This window comes from Vicia villosa, linkage group LG3 (genome assembly GCF_029867415.1).
Source record: "Vicia villosa cultivar HV-30 ecotype Madison, WI linkage group LG3, Vvil1.0, whole genome shotgun sequence".
Classification (NCBI taxonomy): domain Eukaryota; kingdom Viridiplantae; phylum Streptophyta; class Magnoliopsida; order Fabales; family Fabaceae; genus Vicia; species Vicia villosa.
The window spans coordinates 41,551,014-41,578,831 of NC_081182.1; the positions used below are offsets into that span (position 1 = coordinate 41,551,014).

Consider the following 27,818-nt stretch of genomic DNA (forward strand, 5'->3'; position numbering starts at 1 on the left):
TTCGCGAGCGTGCGACAATCTTCCAGTGAAATGTTGATGTTCAGAAGAAGTTTTTCTGCATCTTCAAGTGAAATGTTGATGTTCAGATGAAGTTTCTTGTACCTTCAAGTGAAATGTTGGTATTCAAGTTTATTATTTTCTTCCTACATCTTCAAGGGAAATGTTGATGTTCAGAAGAAGTTTTCCTGCATCTTCAAGTGAAATGTTGATGTTTAGATGAAGACAACCCTATCAGTTCAAGTGAAATGTTGGTAGCACACCATTAGTGAAAGTTGGGGTATTATTTGTTTTCTCTACCTTCAAGTGAAATGTTTGTAGCACACCTTCAGTGAAAGTTGGGGTATTCTTTGTTTTATCTACCTTTAAGTGAAATGTTGGTAGCACACCCTCAGTGAAAGTTGGTGTATTCTTTGTTTTCTATACTTTCAAGTGAAATGTTGGTAGCTCACCTTCAGTGAAAGTGGGTGTATTCTTTGGTAATTTACCATCAATTATGACTCGATGATCATTATTCTTTCTCTACGCGTGCAAAGTATTTTCCCCAGTGGAGTACATTTTCTCTCTCATGTGGTGTTATGCCTACTTCGGCTTGGTAATCATACCCAATGCATTCATAAGCATTGCATGGCATCTTAGGGCCTAAAATTGCGTTTTTATATATTTAAATTCCTTCAATCACGTCGAGACGAAGATTTCAATCTTCATATCTCTGGATAAAAGAAATTTAAATAGGGGCATCTGTCATACCCTAATTTTTTACCCTAAGATTCCCAATAGTTTTGCATTCCAATCACATATCAAGATCACTGTCTTTAGTTTGGTTCTTTGGCTTTGTGCTCATCTTGCCTTTGGGGGAATCACCAAGTATACATGTTTGTTTAATTTGTGAATATTACTTTGTTATGTTATACTAATCAAAATACCAAAAATATTGCTTTGTTCTTCTTGTATATTTGTGTTTTGTAGGTACCGAGCCAAAACATCCAACCAATAGAGCTTTTTATCACTTTTTTTCCTGCAGAAATAGATTTCCCATATACAGGAAATCGATTTCCATTTGCGTTTTTGCGCCAGGATTACAGAATTTGCAATGGAAATTGATTTCCCCTATACTGGAAATCGATTTCCTAGGACAAATTTGGCAAAAAAAAAAGGGTAATTTTCAAGTTTTGTGGTATTTGGCACCAATTGCATTTTTTGAGAGAATATTCTTGATCACCAAATTTTTTTCCTACCTCCTCATTATTAAATTCCATGATTTACCCTCTTTTGATGACATGTGTACCACTTGATCTTAATTTTGGCTCCAAAATCAATTACCAAGCCTAATTTTAGTTCCAAACCAAACTCCAAACCACCACTAATCCCAAGCCTAAACTCTATAAATAGAATCCTCATTTCATTCATTCGATAAGCTTTTGATAGCCAAATTCACCTTGCAAAAAATTCTCTCAACTCTTTTCACCTACCCAAATTCACTCAAAGCTCCATTTCCAAAAGTTAGTAAGCTTTTCATTGAAGCTTACTAATGTTTGAGCTAAACTTCCATCCAAACACTTTCTCTTCATTAATTCTCTAAATCAAAGCTTGAGAGAGTGATTCTTGGAGCTAATTTGAAGTAAGTTTTGAAGTTGATTGGTGAATTCCTAGATTCACATTTGGTAAACTTATCTTCTTCTCTCACAATGTGATCTCTTGTTGATTTTAGTTGCTTGATTCTTTGAGCTATTGATGGGTCTATAAACATAGTCTAAAATGAAACTGCAAGTGCACAACCTATCGAAATAATATATAAGATTATCGAACAAAAGAGACCAATCGTCAATCTATCAACTCTATTGCTAAGGTGCTTATCTAAAGCGGTTAAGAATATTTGATATGAGTGCAGTGCAAGAAAGTAAATGGATATTAAAGTAAATAGAAGATAAAAACAACAGGTTCGAATGTAATTCATGTATATCAAACAGCGTTCCAGTTACACATGGATATAATTACTTATGGGGCAATATTTCCTACTTATAGAAAGGAACAATTTAACGGGAACTTATCGCTTTCGTGTACTAAAAACCGAGTTTACTCTTTAAGTCTACCCATTCATTTGTCACATATGAACAGTGCGCATTTTGTTAAAGTAGTAAACCTATTTTTAAGAAATTAATTACTTGTCTTAGTAGAAAAGTGATTTTAACTTGGAAAATTTAACTTAAAGAGATTCTTGGCTTTTGGCCAAGAATCAGATTTCAAACCCATAAACGCGTTCAAAAATAGTTTCAAAATCGTTTTTTAAAAATGTGTCAAAGATTCCTAATTAACTAAACAAACTACTTTCGCCCTTTTTGTTCGGTTAAAAACTAATCAAGTTTGATCTTAAGTATGGACGACTTTCGATCTTACCCATAAACATTTAAACACATTAAACTTGAATTAAAGGTCAAAACATCCCTAGTAGTATTTCTATTAACATAACATTTGGAACATGATCGTGACAACGATATTTACATTCTAACCCTTATAAAATTAGCCAGACATGGAAATAAAAGCGAGCCTATAAAAACGTGTAGGCATGGTATGAGCGAGAAATAAATAAAGTAAAAGGAAGACAGTAAAATAAAGCAATTAAGCGAGCCTATAAAAACGCGTAGGCATGGTAAGAGCGGGGAATAAATAAAGTAAAGCAATGCAAGTAAGCGATTAAATAAGCGTGTAAATAAAAACCTGTTCCAATCAGAGTCTTTAAATCTGGTACAATTAGAAGGTAAATGGCGAGGAAATGTAAATAGCGGTATGATGAACTTCAACGAAAGTGCTCCAAACCCGATTACAGACTCAATCTACACCGTGATAACTCTTCGATGTGAAGGAATTATCACATTACAGATACTGATGGTATATGGCTTAAGTAGTAACTAAGCTTGGATGGTTTGAAGAAAATGAGAAACAAAACTATATATAAAGGTTCTTGAAGATGCGCAAAGACGAGAATTCCCCTCAACTCCTTCTGAGCAGGAAACTTTTTACACAGACTGCGCTCGTGGAGGGGGGTTCGCGGCCGCGGAGCAGGCCAACATGGAGAACATGGGAACGTGGCAGTTAACCTCCTTGACGAGATGGGACATGTCACCACGCTCCCTTCAGTCGGCGCTGAGCTGGACGCCATGTGTGCAAAACGACTGGAAATCACGATTTTTCTGGCTTTTTCGCTCGTTTTCTTCAGAAGAGCAAATAAAAGGGACATTACCTACAAATGAGCCAAGAACAGACATAACACAGGAATTAACCTAAAAACTAATGAAAAACATGTGCAAATCAAGTAAATTATATGGTGCGTTTTAGTGCGATCAAATTCTCCCACACTTAAATCTTTGCTTGTCCTCAAGCAACAACTCTCAGAAGTAAATGAAAGAAAAAGGCAGTGTTTACAAGATTTAGGGCTAAAAGGGCTTCTAAGTTCGAGTGAGGATATGCTGACAGGTACTAACTATCTGAACCAAGGATATCGTAATCACACTTTCCACGAAAACGCAGGCATAAACCTCATACTTATGTAAATCAACCCCTATTATTATCCCTCTATGCTAAGACTTTTTCATTTGGTAAGGTCCTTTTTCATTTTGGTGCAATCACATTAAGCCTGTTATCCGTACCTACTCATGGTATAGTGACCGGTTAGTGACTCTGATCTCAAGCAATGAGGCTCTGGTACAAGAATTGGTGTAACCCCTTTTATTTACTGATTGGAGTTGTGGGGGATCGGACCGTAATCCGCCTTACCGAGTTCAACACCAGATACCTCTGAACAAACTACAATGAGTATGCCTTTTATTAATCTTTTCTCTTTTACTTTTTGTTTTTCTTTTTCTGAATGTTTACAATAATTTGAACTAAGTGACCGTGTGAGGGTCACCTAGCTCAGGACCGCAATCATACATTTTTAATATTTTAAGGCAAAGAGAGATCATTCACTTATATTCATCGATCCTACACTTAGAGCATGTTTAGGCTGGAGCCGACTACGAGGATAAACTACTTAAGAACCTATTTGTACAATTGGTTAAAATCATAGCATAATGGAAAATGGGATTTAATTTTTAATATTTACAAGCCTATGGTGCTAAAACGATATCCATTTTTTCAAAAAGAGTACCCAAGATAATATACCCTATATAGAACCTGTCTTATAGCCCAAATCTTTGAGACACACTGTATTCTTTTGGAAAAAAAATTGTAAGGCTAAAGCGTGAGGAAAATAAAGGTACACTACGCAAAAAGACTCACTAAGCACATGCATTTATTTAGAAACTAAACAAGAAACATGGTAAGGAAAACAACTAAAATACTAGAAAGCGGTAAAGACTAAAAAAAAATAAAGAAAGCAATAAAAAAGAAAAGCAATAAAATCTTCTCCCACATTTAAACCAGACATTGTCCCCAATGTTCCAATGAAAGTGCGACAAGGAGTTACCTGGAAGGTGCTAGCATGGACCACTGGTACCCTCGTCGTCCTAAGTGGGAGGATCGGAACGACGACTCCTACTACGACGCCTGCCCTGGAAGATCTCTAAACGAACGACTCTTTCAGAAAGAGCGGCGTTAGTTTCCTGCAGCTGGCGAGTCTGACCTATCAGGGTGCCTTGAGAGGCCTTCATCAAAGCGAAGTGTCTCGCAAAACCTATTTGCTGTTGGTGCTGCTGGTTCTGAAAGGCTAGCTAAGTCTTCATGATGGTATGCAAAGAAGCAGCATTTTGTGTCTGAGAGGCTTGCATGAATGCCATGTTATCGGCAATCTCCTGCGGCATATAAGAGAGGAATGTATCTCGTCTCTCTTCTCTGGCCATGTGCTTTCTCCACATATCCTCAGTGATATGGAAACTCGTACTCACCATCAGTGTCGTGGCCTCCCTCCATATGAATATTTGGGGGTAACGCTTAAATCATAGGTCCAGTTACGCTCAAATCGCACATCAGCGTGCCGAGTGTGAGGGAGGACAATGTTGGGTACAACAGTACCACTAATCATAAGATGAAAGACACCTTCCTTCCTCGTTTTGCAAAGACGCGTATCTTTCAAAAAATTTAAGTTCTCAATACGAGGAGGAAGTGGCTCAAGAGTTGCTAGCTCGGGCCAAGGGCACAAGCTATAGAAGTAACCAAGCCACCAAAAGAAATCGGTCCCCCCCCCCTTTTTCAAACAAAGCCCATGTGAGCGATCATGAAGGGAACGAGATTAATTTTGGTGTCTGTGAGGCATCCTTGCATAAAAAATAATTCTTTTACATTGACCTTATTTGGATTCTCCCCGCCAAAGATAGTGCATGCCAAAAGATAATGGAAAATACATATGGTCGGGTTATGGATGCTCGAAGCTAGTAGGCCGTCAAAAGAACTAACATTTTGTTTTGTTAGTTTGGCCCAAAAAACGTAGCCTCCGACCGTCCAGTAAGAATCTAAAGGAGCCTCACAAATGCCACCGTCCCCGTAGGGCATACCCAGTAACTCTGCTAACCCGTCGGTGGAGTATGAGTATTTAATATTAAACAGTCTAAATTTTACTCCACCTACGGTGCTAGCAGTGTGGGGGGCTGACATTATAGATTAGAGAGCTTAAAAATTCGTGTCAATCGTGGGTAAATGGTGCTTTAGCAGAAAAAAATATCGTGCATGCCAATTTTATCAAGCAGAGAAAAAATGCTATGGTACAGACCTAAAGTATACATACAGTCTTCGTCAATATACCTCGTAGAGTAGATTTTCGTTGTCTACAATTTCTTAAGAAGCTTCATCTGCCTCTCTCACGGCTTCCTTTCTCGCAAAATAAATCTGTGAAACTCCATTGATGATAAAATTGAAGGTTGAAGATGGTGAATGAGGGTTTGTAGAGAGGGTGGATGAAAATGGTAAAGATTGGATTTTTATAGATGAGGAAGTGGTGGGGAAAATGAAAATGTAAGTGGGCTTTAATGGTAGTGGGAAAGTAATGATTTTTAACGGAGGTTTAAGGTGGTCAAAAATGGAGAAAATGAGTTTTGGAGGAGGAAAAATGGTGGAAAAGGGGGTTGTTTGCGAAATAGAGTCGTTAGGCTCCCAGACTGCTCCGCGGCCGCCGAGGGGGCTCCGCAAGCGCGGACTTCAGCGGACGCTGGGCTAGCTCTTCAGCTTCTGCGGTTTGGGCTTCAAACTTCCTCCTTTATTGCTACCTGGGGGTGCACCTAGTATTTTTGCTGCCTTTTATTATTTTACTATATATATATATATATATATATATATATATATATATATATATATATATATATATATATATATATATATATATATATATATATATATATATATATATATATATATATATATATATATATATATATATATATATATATATATATGCAGTCATGCATGATTAAAAATAAAGATAAAAAGAAAAATAAAAATTAGAAAATAAATTAAAAATAAGAAATAAGTAAATAGAAATAAACATAAGAAAACCAAAGGGACATAAAATATATGAAATGCATAATCGATGGTGTAGTAAGTGCGGTATAGAAACGGGAAACAACATAAATAAACAGTAGATAGTAAGTCTGATAAGGAAAAACGACACAATAATATAAAGAAATGGGTCACATTCGATCAGTAGGAACCGAATCACCAACCAGAAGGAGACTCAGCAGTGTGCTCAGAGCCTCGTATCTCCGCAAGCTGACGTCGAAGGTCAGCAACCTCATGAGCTAACGCGTCGGCCTCACTTGCATAAGTGGCATCATTAAGCTCGATCTGTAAAGAGAGGTCTGGTACCTCTTGGCGAAGTGTAGCCAACTCATTACGCATAGCGGCTAACTGAGACCGAACATCTAGTTCCTCCAAATTAAGATTATTTCTGAAAACAGTGGTATGGGGATCATTCGGTCCGGGAGTGTACTCGGGAACTGGATCCTCTACAACTGGATCCTCTGCCTCTGGGGTATATTCAAGTACTGGCGAGTCACTAGGTATCTCAACAGTCTTACCCCAACCCTCTACAGAATAGTTCCAATTAGTTGGGTTGGAGACACATGTCATCAGGGGGTCAGGTAGAGTGAAGCAGTAAACGGCCTGATCATCGATGAGAAACCTATACTGATAGGGGTGAAATGAAGCATGTCTCATCAAACCACGGTCCATGCAAAAGTCCAAATCAATCCGGGTGCTACCACAATAGGGTGTCAATTGAAGTAATCAACCATCCAGTCCCAGTGCAGATGCTATCTGTGTGACATTCCCACCTGAATGCAGAAATCCCTCAGTAGATCTAACAGTCATGTGGAGACTCTATATAAAGAAATTCCCACTAGCAATGGGACGTGACTGGCTGGTGCAATAAAGGAACATGATCTCCTCAGCAGTGACAAGGTGGTCATAGTAGCTCCTCCCAAAGAAGGTGTGACACAGGATCATCTCAAAATATCTGAAAGCAGGGTTGTGGATCTTCTTGGATAGCTAGGTAGACGGATCTAGACTGCCCTCGTCAGTGGTATCTCTCCAGAACTTGTCGATGTCCCTTCATGAACAGGGACATTCCCGAGCTCCCGTTGAGTTACTTCATGAACAGGGACATCGACAAGTTCTAGAGAGATATCGCTGACAGAGGCAGTCTTGATCCGTCTACCCAGCTATCCAAGAAGATCCACAACCCTACCTTCAGATACTTTGAGATGATCATGTGCCATACTTTCTTTGGGAGGAGTTATTGTGACCACCTTGTCACTGTTGAGGAGATCTCGTTCCTTTATTGCACCAGCCAGTCACGTCCCATTGCTAGTGGGATTTTCTTGATAGAGAGTCTCGACATGATTGCTAGATCTAATGAGGGATTTTTGCATTCAGGTGGGAATGTGACACAGATAGCATCAGCTTCGGACTGGATGGTAGATTACTTCAGTTGACACCCTATTGTGGTAGCATCCGGATTGATTTGGACTTCTGCAAGGACCGTGGTTTGATGAGACATGCTTCATTTCATCCATACCAGTATAGAATTCTCATTGATGACCAGGCCGTCTACTACTTCACTCTACCTGACCCCCAGATGACATGTGTCTCAAATCTAGCTAACTGGAACTATTCAGTAGAGGGCTGTAGCGAGACTGTTGAGATACCTAGTGACTCGCCAGTACCTAAGTATACCCCAGAGGCAGAGGATCCAGTTGCAGAGGATCCAGTTCCCGAGTATACTCCTAGACCGGAGGCTACCCATACCATTGTTTTCACTAATAATCTTAATTTGCAGGAACCATATATTCGGTCTCAGTTAGTCGTTATGCGTACTGAGTTAGCTACACTTCGCCAGGAGGCAGCAGACCTCTCTCTACAGATCGAGCTTAATGATGCCACTTATGCTAGTGAGGCCGGCGCGTTAGCTCATGAGGTTGCTGATCTTCGACGTCAGCTTGCGGAGATACGAGGCTCTGAGCACAGTGCTGAGCCTTCCTCTGGTTGGTGATTTGGTTCCTACTGATCGACTGTGACCCAATTCTTTATATTATTATGTTGTTTTTCCTTATCAGACTTACTATCTACTGTTTATTTATGTTGTTCTCAGTTTCCACACCGTACTAACTTCACCATCGACTATGCATTTCATATATTTTATGTCCCTTTGGGTTTCTTATGTTTATTTCTATCAACTTATTTCTTATTTTTAGTTTATTTTTCTAATTTTTATTTTTATTTGTATCTTTATTTTAGTCGTGCAGGATGACAAATATATATATATATATATATATATATATATATATATATATGTGTGTGTGTGTGTGTGTGTGTGTGTGTGTGTGTGTGTGTGTGTGTGTGTATACTCACCCATTTGTTGTTTGTTTTGTGTGTGTGTGTGTATATATATTTGAGTGTATCCTCACCCATTTGTTGTTTGTTTTGTGTTGTTTTGTATCATTTAATACAAATACTCGAGAGGAGTATGTGTCGCTGTGAGTTGGAAGAGGACTGTGAAGCTCTTTTTGTTTTCTTTATTATTTTATCATTGTTTAGTTGGAACTATTGCTCTGATCTGTAACATCTGGGAACAGGTCGTACATATTGTTTTGAGTTAATGTTTGAATTTTATTAAGTACTTAATTTGAAGAGATAAATTGAAGTGTGTATTATTTATTGAGTTTCCCTGAGAGTTTTTGAAATTATTGAAAAGAAAATGCATGTTTTGTTTGAGTAACATCTTAAATTGAGTGTTTAGTTCTTTTAAATTAAGAGTCAAAGTTTTAGGGTGTTACATAGTTGGTATCAGAACTTGGTTGGTCCATCTAGCCAGGTTTTTCTGTGATTTTATTTGTTCTTAAGTATGTGACAGGTGTATGGACATTGTTGATGCATGGCTATTTGTTGGTGTGCAGAGAAATGGTTGGAGATAGAAACGACAAAGTGAATGCTGATGCTTTGTCGATACGGTCACTAGGAGTACTAGGTGATGTCGTTCATTGTGCCTAATTTCCCAAGTGTGTTTATGGAATATATGAACAGAATCTTCCATCCTTACTTGGATAAGTTTGTTGTTGTGTTCATCGACAACATTTAGGTGCATTCTAAATCAGACGAAGTACATTTAGGACATCTGCGAGTTATGCTGAAAGTTTTGCGAGAGAAGTAATTATATGCCAAATTGTCCAAGTGAGTTCTGGTTGCGAGAAGTGAGTTTCCTTGGTCATGTGATTTCTAGCGGCGATATAGCAGTTGATTCGTCTAAGGTAGACCCGATATTGTAGTGGGAGTCTCCGAAGTCAATTATTGAGATTAGAAGTTTTCTGGATTTGGTTGATTATTATCAAAGATTCATCAAAGGATTTTCAAAGTTAGTGTTTCCTTTAACTTAGTTAACTCAAAAGGGACAAGCTTTTGTATGGAGTGTTCAGTACGAGAAGGGTTTCCTAGAGCCGAATAAGAAGTTGATGTCGACGCCAGTTTTGATTTTTCCAGATGTAAAGGAATCTTTTATTGTGTACTGTGATGCATTGGATATGAGCTTAGGTGGTGTGCTTATGCATAATGGCCAAGTTGTAGCTTATGCTTATAGACAGCTAAAGATTCAGGAGAAGAATTACCCCACCCACGATTTGGAATTGGAAGTCGTAGTGTTTGTGCTTAACGTTTGGGGGCGCTATCTATATGGTTTGAGGTTTGAGGTTGGAGGTTTTCAACAATCATAAGACTTTGCGGTATTGGTTTGATTAGAAAGAGTTGAATATTTTTTAAGGACTGCGATTTTAGGTTGACTTACCATTCGGGTAAAGTGAAAATGTGGTGGCAGATGCTTTGAGTAGGAAGTCCCTACATATGTCGACACTTGTTGTCTGAGAGTTGGATTTGATTGAACAATTCATATATCTTAGCTTGGTGTGTAAAGTGACTCCTAACAGTGTCAAGTTGGGTATGCTGAAGTTGACTAGTAATGTACTTGAAGAAATCAAAGAGGGTCAAGAACTGGGATTATGAGATTCTGAAATTGAGTTTGTGTACTTGATTTTCCATTGTTTAAGAAGAGAAGTCTTGAGGAAGGTTACATGAGTAGTTTAAGTATTCATCTTGGAGCTACTAAAATGTACCAAGATCTTAAGAAGATATTTTGATGGCCGGTTATGAAGAAGGAGATTGCAGAGTTTGTATATTCTTGTTTGTCTTGTCAAAATTCGAAGATTGAGCATTAGAAGTCGTCGGGGTTGATGCAATAGTTGAGTATTCTTGAGTGGAAGTAGGATAGCAATACAATGGATTTTGTGACGATTTTTCCTAAGACTTCTAAAGGAAGTGATTTAGTTTGGGTTGTAATGGATAGACTGACTAATTCAGCTCATTTCATTTCAATAAAGATCAATTATCCTTTGTAGAAGCTAGCTGAAGTTTATATCGAAAAGATTATCAGTTTGCATGGTATTTCTTCGAGTATCATTTTTTATAGAGATATGAGGTTCATATCATGATTTTGGGAGAGCTTGCAGGAAGCCTTGGGAACTAAGTTGAGGTTGAGCTCTTCTTATCATCCACAGGCAGACGGTCAGACTGGAAGGACTATTCAGTCTTTTGAGGATTTGCTGAGAGCTTGTATTTTGGAGCAGGGAGGTAATTGGGACAGTTACTTGCCATTGTTCGAGTTTACTTTAAAAAAATTACCATTCTAGTATTAGAATGGCTCCTTTTGAAGATATGTATGGTAGCAGGGGTAGGACACCTTTGTGTTGGCATGATTTTGGTGAAAGTGTTGTGCTTGGACCAGATACCATTCAGCAGACTTCTGAGAAGATTAAGATGATTCAAAAGAAGATGAAAGCTTCACAAAGCATACAAAAGAGTTATCATGATAAGTGGAGGAAAAGAATTGAGTTCCAAGATGGGGATCATGTGTTTTTGAGGGTCACTTCGGTGACTGGTGTTTATCGGGCGTTGAAGTCTCAAAAGCTCACACCTTGTTTCATTGGTCCTTACCAAATTTTAAAGAGCCTAGGAAAAGTGGCCTACACAATTGCCTTACCATCCTCCCTTTCAAACCTACAAAGTGTATTTATTGTGTCTCAATTGTGGAAGTATGTTCCGGACCCGTCTCATGTGATTCAAATGATCAATGTGCAAGTGAGAGATAACATGACTTTGGAGACATTAGCATTGTCAATTGATGATCGAGAAGTGAAACACTTGAGAGGTAAAGAGATCGTCTTAATGTAGGTAGTTTGGGGAGGACCTGTTGGAGGAAACATCACGTAGGAGCGGAAGAGTCAGATGAAAGAGTCTTATTCGGAGTTATTTCATTCAAGTAATTTTCGAGGGCGAAAACTCTATAAGTAGATGAGAGTTGTAACATCATGAATTCAATTAACTTATTTAATTGAACTTTTATTTCTTTTAGTTAATTATTGGGGTGATTTAATATACTTTTGATTTTTATTTTGATGATAGCATTTATTATGTGATTTTTTTGGGTTTATTTGAATTTAGTGGAGTTTTATTTGATCAAAATATTAGAATAATAATAACATAGGGGAAATGGTGATATTAGGGCAGAAATCAAAATTGTATTAGAAAAATAAGGGAAAGTGGTGAAAGTAGGTAAAGGTGAGTGAGGGGTAAAAGTGGGAAAAGAGGGTTAATTATATTTTAGGTTAAAGTAAAGAGTAAAGTGAGGGGAGCCAAACTTGTGAGTACATAGAAATTGTGGAATTCGGAAAAAGAGGCAAGAGTGAGAAAAAGGAAAATAAGACTTTGAGGGAGAAAACACCATAGCCAAAAACCTTGATTAGTTACTGAAAAAGTACGGTAAGGGGGAGGGGAGCTAATTGAATATAGGTGTATTGCATGAAGGGTAGAGAGAGATCATCACCCTCCTCTATGGTTTATATCATTTTCTCCACTATTGATGTTAGTGTGTTCTTGAGGTAAAATTATGAATGTGAATGATAATTGATGTAAGTAATGTGTAATTTTGAGCCCTGGGTATTGTTGTGAATTATACATGATGTGTTGATATAAATTTGAATGTTATTGTTGCCATGGATATGTTTTGGTTTCATGAACATAACCTTGAATTCACGGTAAATTGATGAAATTGAGTGTTAATCTATGCATATGTGATGTTTTAATGGTTGTATAATATGTATTTATTATTTTCTATGCAATTTGGGATATTGGGGGTCGAATTCGGAGCTTCGAATTAGCTCTGATATTGAAAATGCAAATTTTGGGTTCTACAATAGCGAGATGATCGTGACGAGCTTGACGGGATGGTCGTCACACGTCTATGATGGCTGACGATTGTCTGCTGAGTGACGGGTAGACCGTCATGGTCCCCATGCAGGAATTCTCAGTCGATCGTCACCCAAGTACGAGTTTGTGAGGAAGGGCATGACGGGCTGGGTAGGGCTGACCGTCACAACCGTCAGAGGTTGTTTCTAGGCGTTCGATCTGTTTTTAGATGTTATTTTCTCATGTGGTCGATCTTTGGCTGCTATTTAGTGTATTTGATGAAAATAATTAATTAATTAAGGTCAATTATTATAATGATGAAATAATAATTGAGTTGATTGTATGATTAATGTGTGTAGTTCAAAGTGGGAACTATTGTGAGTGCCTTATGGCATGTTGTATATGGTTAGAAGTGGAACCATAAGTGTTGTTGCATTATTTGTATGACATGCATCAACATTTTGTTGTTTGTTTTGTGTTGTTCTGTATGATGTATTACAGATACTCGGGAGGAGTGAGTGTCGCTGTGAGTTGGAAGAGGACTATGAAGCTCTCTTCGTTTTCTTTGTTGTTTTATCGTTGTTTAGTTGGAACTATTGCTCTGATCCGTAACATCAAGGAACGGGTCGTTTAAACTTTTTCGAGTTAATGTTTGAATTTTGTTAAGTACTTCATTTGAAGAGATAAATTGAAGTATGTATTTTTTTTTAGTTCCGCTGCGAGTTTTTGAAACTATTGAAAAGAATATGCATGTTTTGTTTGAGTAACATCCTAAATTGAGTGTGTAATTCTTTTATATTAAGAGTCGGGGTTTTAGGATGTTACCTAGTTGATATTAGAATCTGGTAGGTTCATTCGGACAAATTTTTCTGTGATTTTATCTGTTCCTTAGTATGTGACATGTGTATGGACATTGTCGATGCATGGTTGTTTGCTGGTGTGCTGAGAAATGGCTGGACGTAGAAACGACAAAGCAATTGATGATGCTTTTTGAGCCTTGGATCAGGTGATGGGGCAAGCGAATGAGGCGTTGCAGGCAAATCAGAATAATAATCAAGATAATTAGAATGATGGAGTTGATCCATTTCATGGGCTGAGTAAGTTTCAGAGGAATAATCTACCTACTTTCAAGGGAAGATACGATCTTGAGGGTGCTCATAGTTGGCTTCAGGAGATAGAGAAAATCTTTCGGGTTATGATTTGCACTGATGAGCAGAAAGTATTGTTTGGGAGACATATGTTGAGTGAGGAGGCTAAGTGTTGGTGGAATAATGCTCGTTAGAGGCTGAAAGCGGCAGGTACTAAGATCACTTGGGAGAACTTCAAGAAAGAGTTTATGGAGAAGTACTTTCTGTCTGATGTTCGCAGTAAGAAAGATATTGAGTTCTTCAAGCTGAAGTAAGGAAACATGATTATGGATGACTATGCAGCTAAGTTTGAAGAGTTTGTCAGTTTTTGTCCTCACAATAATGGTGTGGAAGTTGAAGGGTTAAAGTGTGTGAAGTTTAAGAGCGGCTTACGCCTTGAGATCAAGCATTTTATGGGTTATTAGGATATTCCTCAACTCTCAATGCTGGTTAACAAATGCGGGATCTATGATGAGGATAGTCGTGCCATATATGCTCATTACAAGAGTGTTAGTGAGAAAAGGAGCGAAAAATCAAAACCATGGCAAATTGTATGGAGCTCCAACTGATAAGGGGAAGCAGAAGTTCCAACAGAAATATGCTGGTGGGAAAGAAACGAGTAGGGGAGGCAATCTGCTTCTATGAGATGTTTCAAGTATGGAGAGATGAGTCATCGTGCTAATGAGTGCAAGAGTTATGGTCATAAGTGTTTAAAGTGTGGGAAACCAAGACATCGTGCTACTGAGTGAAAGAGTATCGTTTTGACTTGATACAATTGTGGAGAACCAAGGCACATCACTACCCAGTTCCAGAAGCCGAAGAAAGCTCAATCAAGTGGTAAAGTCTTCACTTTGAGTGGTGAGGACATCTCAAAGACAAATAATTTGATTCGAAGTACGTGTATCATTATCGGTGTTTTTCTAATTACTATTATTGATTTTGGAGCGTCTAAAATCATTAACGTTGTTTCTCTAAGTGCCAATTTAAAATTTTCACGAAGTTGGGAGCAACAAAAAGTAATCCCTAATGCCATCAAAGAAATCACGTCAAGCACATGTCCTTTTACTCCATCAAAGCCATATGGACATGAACGTGACAAGAATAGTGCACTAGAAGATTATTCTAGTAGGATGACCCCACATAATAGCTAAAGATGCTATGATCTATTACCCCTATAAATACTCTAGTCACTCAAAATTAAAAGTTACTATTCAGTAACCCTAAACAAACATCATAGGCTTTGCTCACAACACATTGTTAGCAGCCTAGATTTTATTTCAAGAACACACGCAGACAATGTAGCTATTGTAAATCTTTGAAGGGCCTTTTCGAACATTAATCAAAACTACAAAAATAGTTTCAACATATGAGAAACAAATCTTGTTGCTCACACCTTGTAAATGCATCAAGATTCTATACTAGTTCTCATGCTTTTAATTTTGCTTTACCCTGCATTACACACATCATTTTTCAGAAAATGAAATAGGTTTATCTCTCTAAACTTAATTACTGATTAAATTTTCTCATGTAGACGTAGTTTGCATTACTTGTTTCTATTCTGCAAAACCTCTATGATGTACAAGATGTTGTAATTTTATCCTAGAACAAATAAAATGATAGGTTTAGCAACATTAGCCCTACGATATTGGGTACCATACCTCTACAACATTGAGAATTTTGTTTCCATTGGTCTGGTCTGAGATCCCATATTGAGAGTTAATGCGGCATATTAGAAGTTGACTACTAGTTCCTTGGTTTTGGTTTGAAAGCACCCCACAAGTAATGTTTTTTGCAGATTCCTGAAAAAATTAGACAAGTCGCCGAATAAAACACCTGATGAAAATATCATTCTAAATTTTCTGCTAAAGGATAAGTTTTCTAACAGCGTACGTCTATCATCGGGAGGCAACAGATGCGAGGAATAAATGAAGAGTTCCAGGTAGTTGTTGATGACTGCTTTGAGAGCATTATCCTTTTCGATCGCATTGTTCAGCACAGAATCAAAGATCATCTCATCCCTATTCGCCAAAAAATTAAGGGAAATTTAGAACACGGCATTACCAATTAGTAAACAGAATATAATCCACTGAAGAAGCATACCTTTCATATTGAGGAAAAAAATAAAGACCAATACAATCACTATCAGGTGGATGGGTGACAAAACTCTGAGGCCAAATAACATGTCTAGATAACAACTCTACATCAAGCAGTTCGGGGAGCTCTGTAGCCGCGGATTTCACTTTTGAGTAAGCTTTGCTTGACAAATAAGCAACAATATGAAAATATGTTGCATTGTTCAATCTAAATTGCCCCCTATAAATGAAGAGGGAAAATATGAGTATAAAGAAAATGAACGTTTTGTATAAATAACACTCTAAGAGTAATTCAACCATATTATCGAGAACTTTGCATCAATAATTAAGGAAGAGAAAATTCAAAGTCAAAAACTCAACAACAGCATAGAAAATACTATTAAAGACCTCACCCCCAAATTGGATCACTAAGTGGCTGAGCACGGCTATATTTATCAAACTCTGGATAATGCAAGAGCTGAGGCTTTATATTTATGGCTTCAGGCTCCAGATATATATCAGACTTCATTGCTTGTTTGTCACATGAAATATTCGAAGGATCTTTGGCTTCAGGTGATTCAGGGTGATTACAAAGAACATCTTCATTCTTAAGGACTGGCAAAATCTTCTCAGCGTCATTTTTAGCATGGCATCCAACACTTTCACCTTCATTTAATCCGACAAGTGATTGTTTTTTATCTGAGCCACTCTTCTTTTTCATTATCATCCTTTTATATTCAGATGACATATTCAAAGGATCTTTGGCTTGGGGTGATTCAGGCTGATTACAAAGACCATTTTCATTCTCAAGGACTGGCAAAATCTTCTCAGCGTCGTTTTTAGCATGGCATCCTACACTTACACCTTCTTTTGATCTGACAGATGACATATACAAAGGATCTTTGGCTCTGTGTGATGCTGGCTGAGTACAAAGAACATCTTCATTCTTAAGGATTGGCAAAATCTTCTCAGCATCATTTTTAGCATGGCATCCAACACTTGCACCTTCTTTTGATCTGACAGATGACATATTCAAAGGATCTTTGGCTTTGTGTGATGCCGGCTGAGTACAAAGAACATCTTCATTCTGAAGGATTGGCAAAATCTTCTCAGCATCATTTTTAGCATGGCATCCAATACCTTCACCTCCATTTGATCTGATAAGTGATTGTTTTCCAACTGCGCCACTCTTCTTTTTCATTACGATCCTTTTATATTTAGCTTCAGTTGCATGACTTATTCGTTCGCTTTTTCTAAACAATTCAGGTTTGCATTTTGGGTTACTTGGAGCACAGTCTATGCATCTCCAGACTATTTTCCCATCATCGTCCCGGTGGATCTTCTCTATACAATAACTACAGATATATATGATACTTAATAGACATATTTGACAAACATCAAGCAACAAAACTGGTACACAGCATCTTAGGCCTAGTTTTATCATGGCGCAAGGGCCAATTTGGTAACAATCTGTTTCTTCACTTAAAGTTAGTTATGCATTTTTATGGATGCAGTGTTAATCCTAATTGCAAGGAAATTAAGCTCTAAAATGAGCATACTGCCTGGGTAGTATTAAGATACTAAGAGCTTAGTACACCGTATTCACCTAGTTTGTCACATATATAGTTGTGTCGAGTGCCTCTTACAAATCTAGCGAAATATCTGCTACCTGATCATTTAAATTCACAAATGTAGTTGCAGTTTATGTAGTGACAATATATCGCAATGTATTTGGTTCCATCACAAATAGAAATGATGGCGGCTATAGCCTATATTTGCTAAATGTAGTTGCAATTTATATAGTGACAAAACTTTACGAATTTTAGTTACAACAATGATTTCAATACTGTCTTGTACAGTAAGTCAGTAATAGTATAAAGCGGTTAAACATAATGGAGCAGAATAAAATTTACTAAAATATAGATATACTTGTTAAAATGTAGATAAACTACTTTTGGCTGAACAAGTTGTAAAGATTTCAAAATCCACTTACAGTTCAATAGAATTCCAACTCATTTTTCCAAATACAAATAACAATACTATTCATAATACCTATGTTGGGCACATGCTTTACACTGGATACAGTATACCAGGCGCTTTGTAACTCCTTTATCACCACACATTAGACAGACTTTTTTTATCTGTGAAAATCATGGAAACAATTTTATAAATGCATTCTAACACTTTCAAAGAAAACATTTTAAATTCTCAATTGAATTGAAGATGAGATAAAAGAAACATTTGAAAAGCACAGCAAAGAGTGCACATTTGCTCTTTAGAGCTATGAAACATGAACACAGACACGGACATTAGACTGATATTGACAATAACCCCAAATGTCGGTATAGGTGTCTGATACCAGGTGCTACAGAGTTTTAGAACATATGTTTGTAGTGACTAGTGAAGGGCACACATTTCTTGAGACAAATCCAATGCACAATGAAAACATGATAATCAGGCAATCATGTGATTAATTACTTGTGCGAAGCATTCCCAGGTTAGCCACCAAAAAAAATCTATAAGTTAGTACAACTCTTTAAAAAATATCAAAAGGGTTTTTGAAAAACAGTAGAAACAGTCTAATCACTAATTTCAAAGTTACTGTAACATTGAAAGATTTGGAATATTATATAAAATTGTAGCATAGAAGAATGTTGCTATTGGGGGGACAATCATAAGAATATTCTCCAGTTTTGGCAGTATATCATTCATTAAATTACAATTTTTTTACCATAATACTCTTGCTTCTCAACTCACAATCCAAATTACACTAATTTCCCAAATTAATCTCAAATAACTCCAATTTCAAACCTCACATCACCATTTGTTTAAGCTTTTACACAGGAAAAGTGCTTATTAACAATAAATAATGCTGATGAAATTTCGCAGCAAAATCCGTCTCAAACGAATAGAAGAAGAAAAATGTCGACAAATTTCAACTTTTACTACTGCGAATATTTAGGCAAAATCCATGGTAACACATTCATTGTAACAGTTGAAACTCAGAGAAAATTAATGCTAAAAAAAATGAAAAACGAAATGGAATTTACCTTTTCAGCGTTCATAACACGCGGTTTAGCTGGTAATGGTGAATCGGAAACCCCAAAATGTTGAGGAAGCATGGTTTCGTTTCGTTTCGTCCCTATCTATCACGAACCCTTCTTCACGAAGCATTTGGTTTTTATTTTGATTTTCTGAAGCGTAGTTAAATAGAAGCATGGTTTTCTCATGTAGGTAAAAATTGTAAAATGAGTAAGTGGCGTAAAAAAAACAATATAAACATGACTATTCAATTTTAATTTGTTAAAAGGTGAAATATGGTAACTCGGGTTTAATTAAAAGATCACTATTTAATAGTTATGTTTAAACTAATAAGATGTGATTAAAAAAAGTATTTTAGTGAGATCAACAAAAAAAATGTATTAGTTAAATATCAAAATAAAAATGAAAAAGAACAAACAAAAAAATATTTCCAATGATTTAAAAAATTTTAATTTAATAATTTCCAATTATTAATTTATTCAAAAAATCATAATATAATAAAATAAATCTTAGAAATTTGTTTATGTATTTATATATTATAATTAAATTAAAAAAATATTAATCGATATGTACATTAAAAGTTAATAAATATTTTAAGTGACATTTTATTTATGAACAATTACTAATATATAGACCAATTTAAATAAACTTAAATTAAAAATCACCCCTTTATTTGATGAAGTGACTATTACAATTATTATAATTTTGGTCAATTATTTATTTTAAATTTTAAAAAATTTAATCTTTTTGGTTTAATTGGAATTTTGGTCCCCCAGTTATTTATTTTTTTGGGTTTTGGTTCCCTATTTTAAAATCTGGAATTTTAGTTCCTTCGTTTTAGTTTTTTTGAAGATTTTGGTCCCCTTCAAATTCAAGACAATTCTTAATGAAATGAAACTCACATTAATGACATGTTCAACATAAATCTTAAATAAAAATATTTTTTTTTGAACATATTACTACTGAACTGGCACCGACACATCATCATTAAGAGCGTCATTTCATTTAAAATTGTCTTCGAATTTGCAGGGACCAAAATCCTCAAAAAAACTAAAATATAGGGACTAAAATTCTAGATTTTAAAATAGAGAGGCCAAAATCCAAAAAAACTAAAATATATGGACTAAAATTCCAGATTTTAAAATAGGGTGCCAAAATCAAAAAAAAGAGATAATAGAGAAACCAAAATTACAATAAAACCAATTTTTTTTGAAAAAAAAAAAATTTGGTTATGCTAATTAATAATTTTTAAGTTTTTTTGTCTCGCTTCATATTTGCGTAATTGACACATTCTTTTATTATGTGGCATTAACTGAGCACTGTCTTTGTAGTGTCACTTCATACAACTTTATCATGTGATATTAAAAAGTAAAATTTAATTTTTAAATATTATTTAATAATAATATATATTATTATATTTAATAATAACATAAATATTATATTTGATTTTAAAATTTTTTTTTTGAAAGTAATTAAATAATTTTGAATAATTATTTTTATAAAAAATTTAAGTAATTAAATAATTATAGAAATTTTGAGTAATTATTGAATTATTTAGCAAAATGGGTTCCAACTTTCAATTTGAACCTATGATTTGGTATACTTGATATTCTCAGTTTACTAAGAAATTATGGAGTTAGCACTTCACAAGCTTCATTATAATTGACTTTCGTTTTATCAATTAAATTTGCACCTAATTTATTTTGTGAGAAAAATATCACCATAGCACTGAAGGGCGGAAAACAAGTTTTTGTAACAATTTATACAAAATCAACCAACAAAAAATATATCTTATGCTTTAAATTTTTAATACAATATTCATTTTTGTTAAGTATTAACTGATAAAACTTTATACTATGTAGCATTTTCCACCTGAGGCTATAAGGAGGGGTCTTCGTGTCGACCAAATAGAATGTACCCTGATGGATCTTTACACTATGGACTGCTATGACTGTGAGATCATGAAATCAGAGAGAGAAAGGGTGTAGATGTACCTTGCCTATGGGTGGTATGAATGTGCTAAGGATACAATCTTAAGGTGAGAGATATGTTGTTATGACATCACCACTTTGCTTCTCAGATGATGTACATGAGGTTGTGGAGACGTCCCCGAAGGAACAATGATTGAAGGAAATACTGCTAATTTCATTCGTATGTCTAAGTGTTATGAATGAAGTTTAATGTTGCCTTTTTAGTTGCATAAGAGCAATATATTTTATTTGTGGTAGATAATAGTTTGTTTAGGTTTTGTGTTTTCTTATCTAAGTTGAAGATATTGAAGAAAACATCGTTGTTGTACTTCTTTATGTTATAAATCAATGTACCAACTATATTTTGCCTAGTAATGAAGTTGTCATTCCCTTATGTTTGTTGGATTATAAAAATAATCATAGTATTACTACTATATCGTTTAAAATGTGTTACATATCAATGATAACACAGTTAATATCGCCTGTAACTATAATGTTTATTCACAATTTAGGTTTAAAGCCAGTAGAATTACCTTTATTTTTGGCTCACTGTTGGTTGTCTTGAAGTTAAAGACGAATAAGTTCTAACCCATAGAGTTCCTAAGATATTATATGAAGTAAATATCATTGAACTTAGATATAAATTCAATCAGAAGTCTATTGTTAATCCCTTGATGATAACAAACATATAAAGCACCATTTTAGAAATTGATTTATCCATTTTTCGAGTAACGCAAAAATCTAATATATTTGACTTTAATTAAGCATGCACTGACACAAATTTATCCATTCTAAGTAAAACATAATTCTATGATCTATGATCATGGCTAAAACATCCAACTCCTTCAAATATATCTTTGATGTTAACAAAATATATAACAGACTTCCCACAATTTCCATCTTATTGACAGAAGCAATATAAGTATTGTGGCTATTCAAGTTTAATTCCAAGTCATTGTTTAGACAAAACATAATTGAATAAAAATTTGACTCATATGTAAGACATCGACATAGATGTCTTACGAACAAAAAATGAATAATTTATAGGTAACCATTAAAATGAACTTTAGTGATGTTTTATATAAACCACCTATAATATGTATGGATGACATATTATCCGTTTAAGATAACATATGTTTTATCGACGTTTTAAAAAACTACCTATAGTATGTACATATGAATGACGTATTATCCATTTTTGAGCTCGTACATCAGTAGACTGATATATGTTTATATCAGATTTGCTGAGATTGCAAGAAATTACAATAAGGATATGTAGTCATGAAAATTTCAATATAATTGACATCAATATCAAAAGTAATCCATTAATGGACATAAGGAAGTTCATTGTAAAACACGAAGGATATGTCTAAATTTACAAAAGAAAAACTTGCTAACATCTTTCATGGTCATAATATAACTAAAAAACTAAGAAAAACTTATTAAGAATTCAATAGGATAAGTGAGATTATTTTTCCTTTTTAACTTCTTTCATTAACTTTGGGGAGGACAGTTGAACATTCTCTAAATCTTCTATTATATCAGTCAAAGATCGTTTCGACGGAGTCAAGCCTGGATTCTCACGAGCAGGATCATGATCTGCAGATGCAGACAGAGGTTCATGCATTTAGATTTGTAAACAACTAGTAACAAACCCGTGCATACGCACGGGTTCTGTTCGGTTACGCGAATTTGGATAGATAATTTATTTTAAATAAAAATGTTTAAAAAATAGATAAATAATTGATAATTTCGTATATAAAAATATTTAGATCAATAATAGATTTTTTCCCGTATACCATTTTTGGATTAAAAATATTTAATCATAAATATCATTTCTTGTATATAAAAATATTTAGATCAATAATAGATTTTTTCCCGTATATAGACTTCATTTTTGTTTAGGGTTTCATTTACAAAAATATATGAATCAATAGTAAATTTCGTATATAAAAATATTTATATCAATAGTAGATTTTTTTTTTGTATACTATTTTTGAATAAAAAATATTTGGATCATAAATAACATTTTTCGTAAATAATAATACAAATATTATTTTTATTTAGGTATCATTTACAAAAATATTTGGATCAATATTAAATTTTCGTATAAACAAATATTTAGATCAATAATAGATTTTTTTCCCGTATACCATTTTTGGATCAAAAATATTTGATCATAAATACTATTTCTCGTATATAAAAATATTTAGATCAATAATAGATTTTTTTTCCCGTATACAGACCTCATTTTTATTTAGGTGTCATTTACAAAAATATTTGAATCAATAGTAAATTTCGTATATAAAAATATTTAGATCAATAGTAGATTATTTTCCCGTATACCATTTTGGAATAAAAATATTTGGATCATAAATATCATTTTTCGTAAATAATAGATTTTTTTCCATATACATATATTATTTTTGTTTAGGTGTCATTTACAAAAATATTTGGATCAATATCAAATTTTCGTATATAAAAATATTTAGATCAATAATAGATTTTTTGGCCTATTCCATTTTTGAAAAAAAAAATATTTGGATCATAAATAACATTTTCCGTATATAAAAATATTTAGATCTAAAATAGATTTTTTTTCCCGTATACAAACTTCACTTTTGTTTAGGTGTCATTTACAAAAATATTTGGATAAATAAATTTCGTATATAAAAATATTTAGATCAATATTCGATTTTTTCTCGTATATCATATTTGAATAAAAAATATTTGGATCATAAATACCATTTTTCGTAAATAATATATTTTTCCGTATACAAATATTATTATTTAGGTATCATTTACAAAAATATTTGAATCAATATTAAATTTTCGTATATAAAAATATTTAGATCAATAATAGATTTTTTGAATAAATTTTTCCCGTATATCATTTTTGACAAAAAACTATTTCGATCATAAATATCATTTTTTGTATATAAAAAAATATATATCAATAATGGATTTCTTTTTGTGGAACAAAAAAGTGAGAAAGAGATGAAAGAGAAAAGAATAGAGAATTGAGAGAGATTTGATAAGTTCGATAAAATATAAGAGTTGTATTATTTTAATTATAAAATTAAGAATTTTATGGTGCAAAGACCAAAAAACCACAATTTTAATGTGGTAAATCAAATAAGGATATTTTTTACTTTTCCATAACCATTAATTTTCTTATAGTATAAATATCCATTAGAGTATGTCACAATAACTATAATGTGAACTTAATGTGCAATGAAAATGAAGATACAAAACAAAGGGTACAATTGTAAAGTAAATCTTATAGATAGAGGAATAGTATTATATAATAACTTGTAACTCCCTCCTGCGACGAAGGCTCAAATATTTGAAGTTTCGATGTATGTTGAAAAGAAAAAAAAATAATTGACTATTAGGATTGGTTTGATTTCACAGTTTGATGATTGGTATTTTTCACCTAAGAATTTGCTATAAGATTACCTCTTCACACTAGAAATTGTCCCTTATTTTCTTACGCGATTCTTTGTTATCTCTAAAGCCAACAACAGACAATCTGCCATACTTTGGGTGAAAAATAAAACTCTAACAACCAACTCTTTCTTCTATATTGCATGAAGTGCATAAGGAAATTATAGGGGATTATTTTCACCAGTCTGAATTCATACAAAGCTTTTCTAACAATTCAAATATAAATAATAATATGTGTTGCACAAAGAGAAGTGAGTACCTCAATCAACTCCTTTTTCATCTCAAGGGCAGATTTTCCAATCAATTTCACACAATCATTGTCCCAAAAGAAAAACCTTGCCCTGAATTTGCCATCCACTCCCAAAACATCAAGTTTGTATCTATAACAAATTTGGTTTATGAAATTAGTTATCAGACATGACATAATAGTTCATATTATGAAGGGTAATAATCAACCGGCTCTAAATCACACACTGAGACTGGTTCATCAGTTTCATGATTTGCAAAACACTTTAACGTTCCATCTTTAAGGGCAACACTTTTGGTACACCCACCACAACCATCATAGTACCATCCATATTGGCCAGCTTCAAAATTTTCCAACAACAGTCACACGAATTGTCTCCTAGTATAATGTAATAAAACAAAAGGTTAAAAAATGAAACGGATGCATAATGTATCGATGGGCAAACATACACTTACATGCTGAAGATTGGTGATTTTAGCAAGACTTAGAATTTTAGCTTTCCATATAAAGTTATCAATGTCTCAATATTGTGAGTTTTGAGTCATTTCAACTTGCAAGTTAGACGAAGATAATAAAGGAATCTCCCCTTGAAGGCTGAGATTTATAAAGAAAAATATGAAAGTGAGACATGAATCAATATTTAATATTAATATAATATATAAGATAATAGAGTTTTTACAATGTAATCGCCTTTCTTTTAACTTCTTAATCGCATCTATGTTAACATCATTGATTTTTAACTTTGTTCCATTCCATGTGTTGCATACACCCAAGGGAATACCTCCTATATATGTGTATATTGGAATATGGTAGTTAATATATATTGGAAAATCAATGAAGCAAATGAGTTACTATAGTGACTTACAAATAGCCAACAACAATACCTTGAGCTCCCTTGATTCTTGCATTATGCAGAAGTATAATAACATTATCAACATCCTTATGACTGTTGTAGTAATTGTAAAGTTGTGATGCAAGGTCACCCCAAAGAGTACATTGAACCAAAGACTTACTGCAATAAATTTTTTGATCAAACATACAGTAAGGTCAATCGTTAAACAAAACAAATTACAAATGAAATACAAAACCTAATCATAGAATGATAAGTGCATACCTCATATCAGTTATAGTGAAAACAACTATGTTTTTGTTGTTTTCAGCATTCATTTGGGTCTGAGTGATTTCAGTAACTCCTCCAATAATATCTAAAAAAAATTAATAATGTAAGGATGCAAAAATTTCAGGACTAAATATAAAAAACAACATATTTATACAATTAACTTACCAACTAACACATTAGGTTGAAACTTTCCCACAAGTATGGATTCCAAACTAACTATGTTCAAATGGTTTAGAGGAATGTTGGTAAAATTTGTAATCTTTACCGAAGTTGAACCACAAAATACAAACTTGAAATTATGACTGGTTGATTTAAAGGAGAAATCATTATTGGAAACCTTGAAATTTTGCATGATGTAGGTATTTCTAACTGCAAGTGTAGACTTGTGCTTCGAATCCAAATGCGGTGGTACAATTACTTGGATCTTGTCGCACTAAAAACTCAAATATAAATAAGAGACAAGAGACACGAACATGATTGGAAGGAAATAATCAACTAAATATATGTTGTTTGAAAAGTGAGATAACATCATACCTTTGCATCAATCAAAACCATTTCCAAGTGCTTTTTGTTAGATAAACTTGTGACAGATCACAAATACTTATATCTAACAACAATCTTCCACAAATCTTTGGAGTCGTTTATATCCCTAACATCTTAAATTGGGTGTGCCATTAACTTGGACATTAAACAAATTTCAATGGGTTTTCCAAACAGTATCGTATGAAGGTGAGAAAAATACACAAGGGGGTTGAATTGTGTGTTTAATAAATATTGCCTTTTTGAACAGCAACTTCTGAATCTGACCAAGTTCATATTCTAAGTCTGAGTATGCAGCATCAACATAATTTAAAGTGTAGAAACAATAAATAAATCTCACACAGCAACTATCCTGGTTGTTCTATAACGAGAGTAGTCCATTCCCCTTGCCACACAAGAGCTTTTTCACAATAACCAAAACCTGATTACAATTTTCTTAAACACACCCGTCCAAGACTTCCTGCTCAATCTCACCAAAAAGAGACTTCTTACCCAAACTCACTGTCCAAAACTTCTTTGCTCAATCAACCTGAAAGAGACTTCCTTCCATAAACCAACTGTTCAGAACTTTCTTACTCAATCATACTAGATAGGGACTTCCTTTCCCAAACTAACAGTCCAAGACTTATTTTCTCAAACACTCAACCCGATACTTTCTTGCTCAAACAAAGTCTGGGACTTTTACAAATTCTAAACAAATTGTTTCGGATTTACAACAAAATATACTTGATATACAATCAGAGGTACTATTATGCTTGAGGGACTATGGACCGTTGTATCTTTCCTTAATCACTTTGCCCCCTTATAGTCCATATGCTTGAGAGATTGTGGACTATGATGTCATAATTTAAGCTCAACGAGTATCAAAGATTCTATCCCACCTCATCCCCAACTTGCATATTAAGTAGAGAGTGCTATATAGAAGTAGGGCAAGATCATAGGGCTGACACGTGGGTGAACTTGTCACGTCCCTATGCTTTATAGGGTTTGACGTGTCAAGCACATTTGAGCGACTAATGGAAATTTCCCAATCGTAACTGAAGAATCTCATCTTTCACTAATGAGTTAACCATGTCTATTTCATTTGAGGAATGACTAATCCACTTCTCCCGCTACCTGGTTAAGGTATGACTCAAACGACCAAAGATATAGGCAAAGGAACCAGTCTCATTGAGGGGGAGGACCATTACTATAAATGTCCAACTCAATAGCTAGGTTAGATCATCGCTTATTCACATATTAGAATTAAAAAATCTATCTTGTGCACCTTATCGTAAGCAGAGTAACGTCTATTGTACTCCCCACAAGTACACTATTAAATGAAGTTTGAATTTGAATTGTACTTGGAAAATGATGTGCCTCCTCTTTATATAGCAAGGCGATTATAACAGCTAGGGGTATGAATAAGTCATACCAACTAATAGAGACATACTGTCTTGCCTACACAGGCCCAAGTTTTTTTTTAATATAAGAGGCCTAAACTTTTTTAAAAACCTATTTATGTAAAAAAGGTTAGGTCACACACAGGCTATAAAATAAGCC

The 27,818-nt window shown here is 34.4% G+C and overlaps 1 protein-coding gene across 3 annotated transcripts; it reads right to left on the reverse strand.

Moving 5' to 3' along the window:
• Positions 1-2,688: 2,688 nt before the first annotated feature.
• On the reverse strand, positions 2,689-19,131 carry LOC131661132 (uncharacterized). Of its 3 annotated transcripts, none has more exons than XR_009301119.1 (7): positions 18,961-19,131; positions 17,963-18,051; positions 16,324-17,265; positions 15,939-16,151; positions 15,729-15,856; positions 15,497-15,637; positions 2,689-3,238 (listed from the first exon to the last, which is right to left on the reverse strand). XR_009301119.1 is itself a non-coding variant. In XM_058930565.1 (6 exons), the coding sequence occupies exons 1-6, from the start codon at positions 19,030-19,032 to the stop codon at positions 15,582-15,584; spliced, it is 1,500 nt and encodes a 499-aa protein (XP_058786548.1). In that variant the 5' UTR covers positions 19,033-19,131; the 3' UTR covers positions 15,026-15,581. The 3 variants fall into 3 exon arrangements, 1 of the variants encoding a protein (XP_058786548.1); XR_009301118.1 differs by lacking the exon at positions 2,689-3,238 and adding an exon at positions 15,026-15,287; XM_058930565.1 differs by lacking the exon at positions 2,689-3,238 and having other exon boundaries at positions 15,026-15,637.
• Positions 19,132-27,818: the final 8,687 nt, after the last annotated feature.

Bases quoted from the DNA above. Each gene is read 5' to 3' on its own strand.
- LOC131661132 (XM_058930565.1), bottom strand. From the start codon at position 19,032: ATGCTTCCTCAACATTTTGGGGTTTCCGATTCACCATTACCAGCTAAA. The intron at 18,052-18,960 runs GTAAATTCCATT...TGATTTTCACAG, and splicing joins GTGTTATGAACGCTGAAAAG to ATAAAAAAAGTCTGTCTAAT. The intron at 15,857-15,938 runs GTATGCTTCTTC...TTTGGCGAATAG, and splicing joins TTTTTTCCTCAATATGAAAG to GGATGAGATGATCTTTGATT.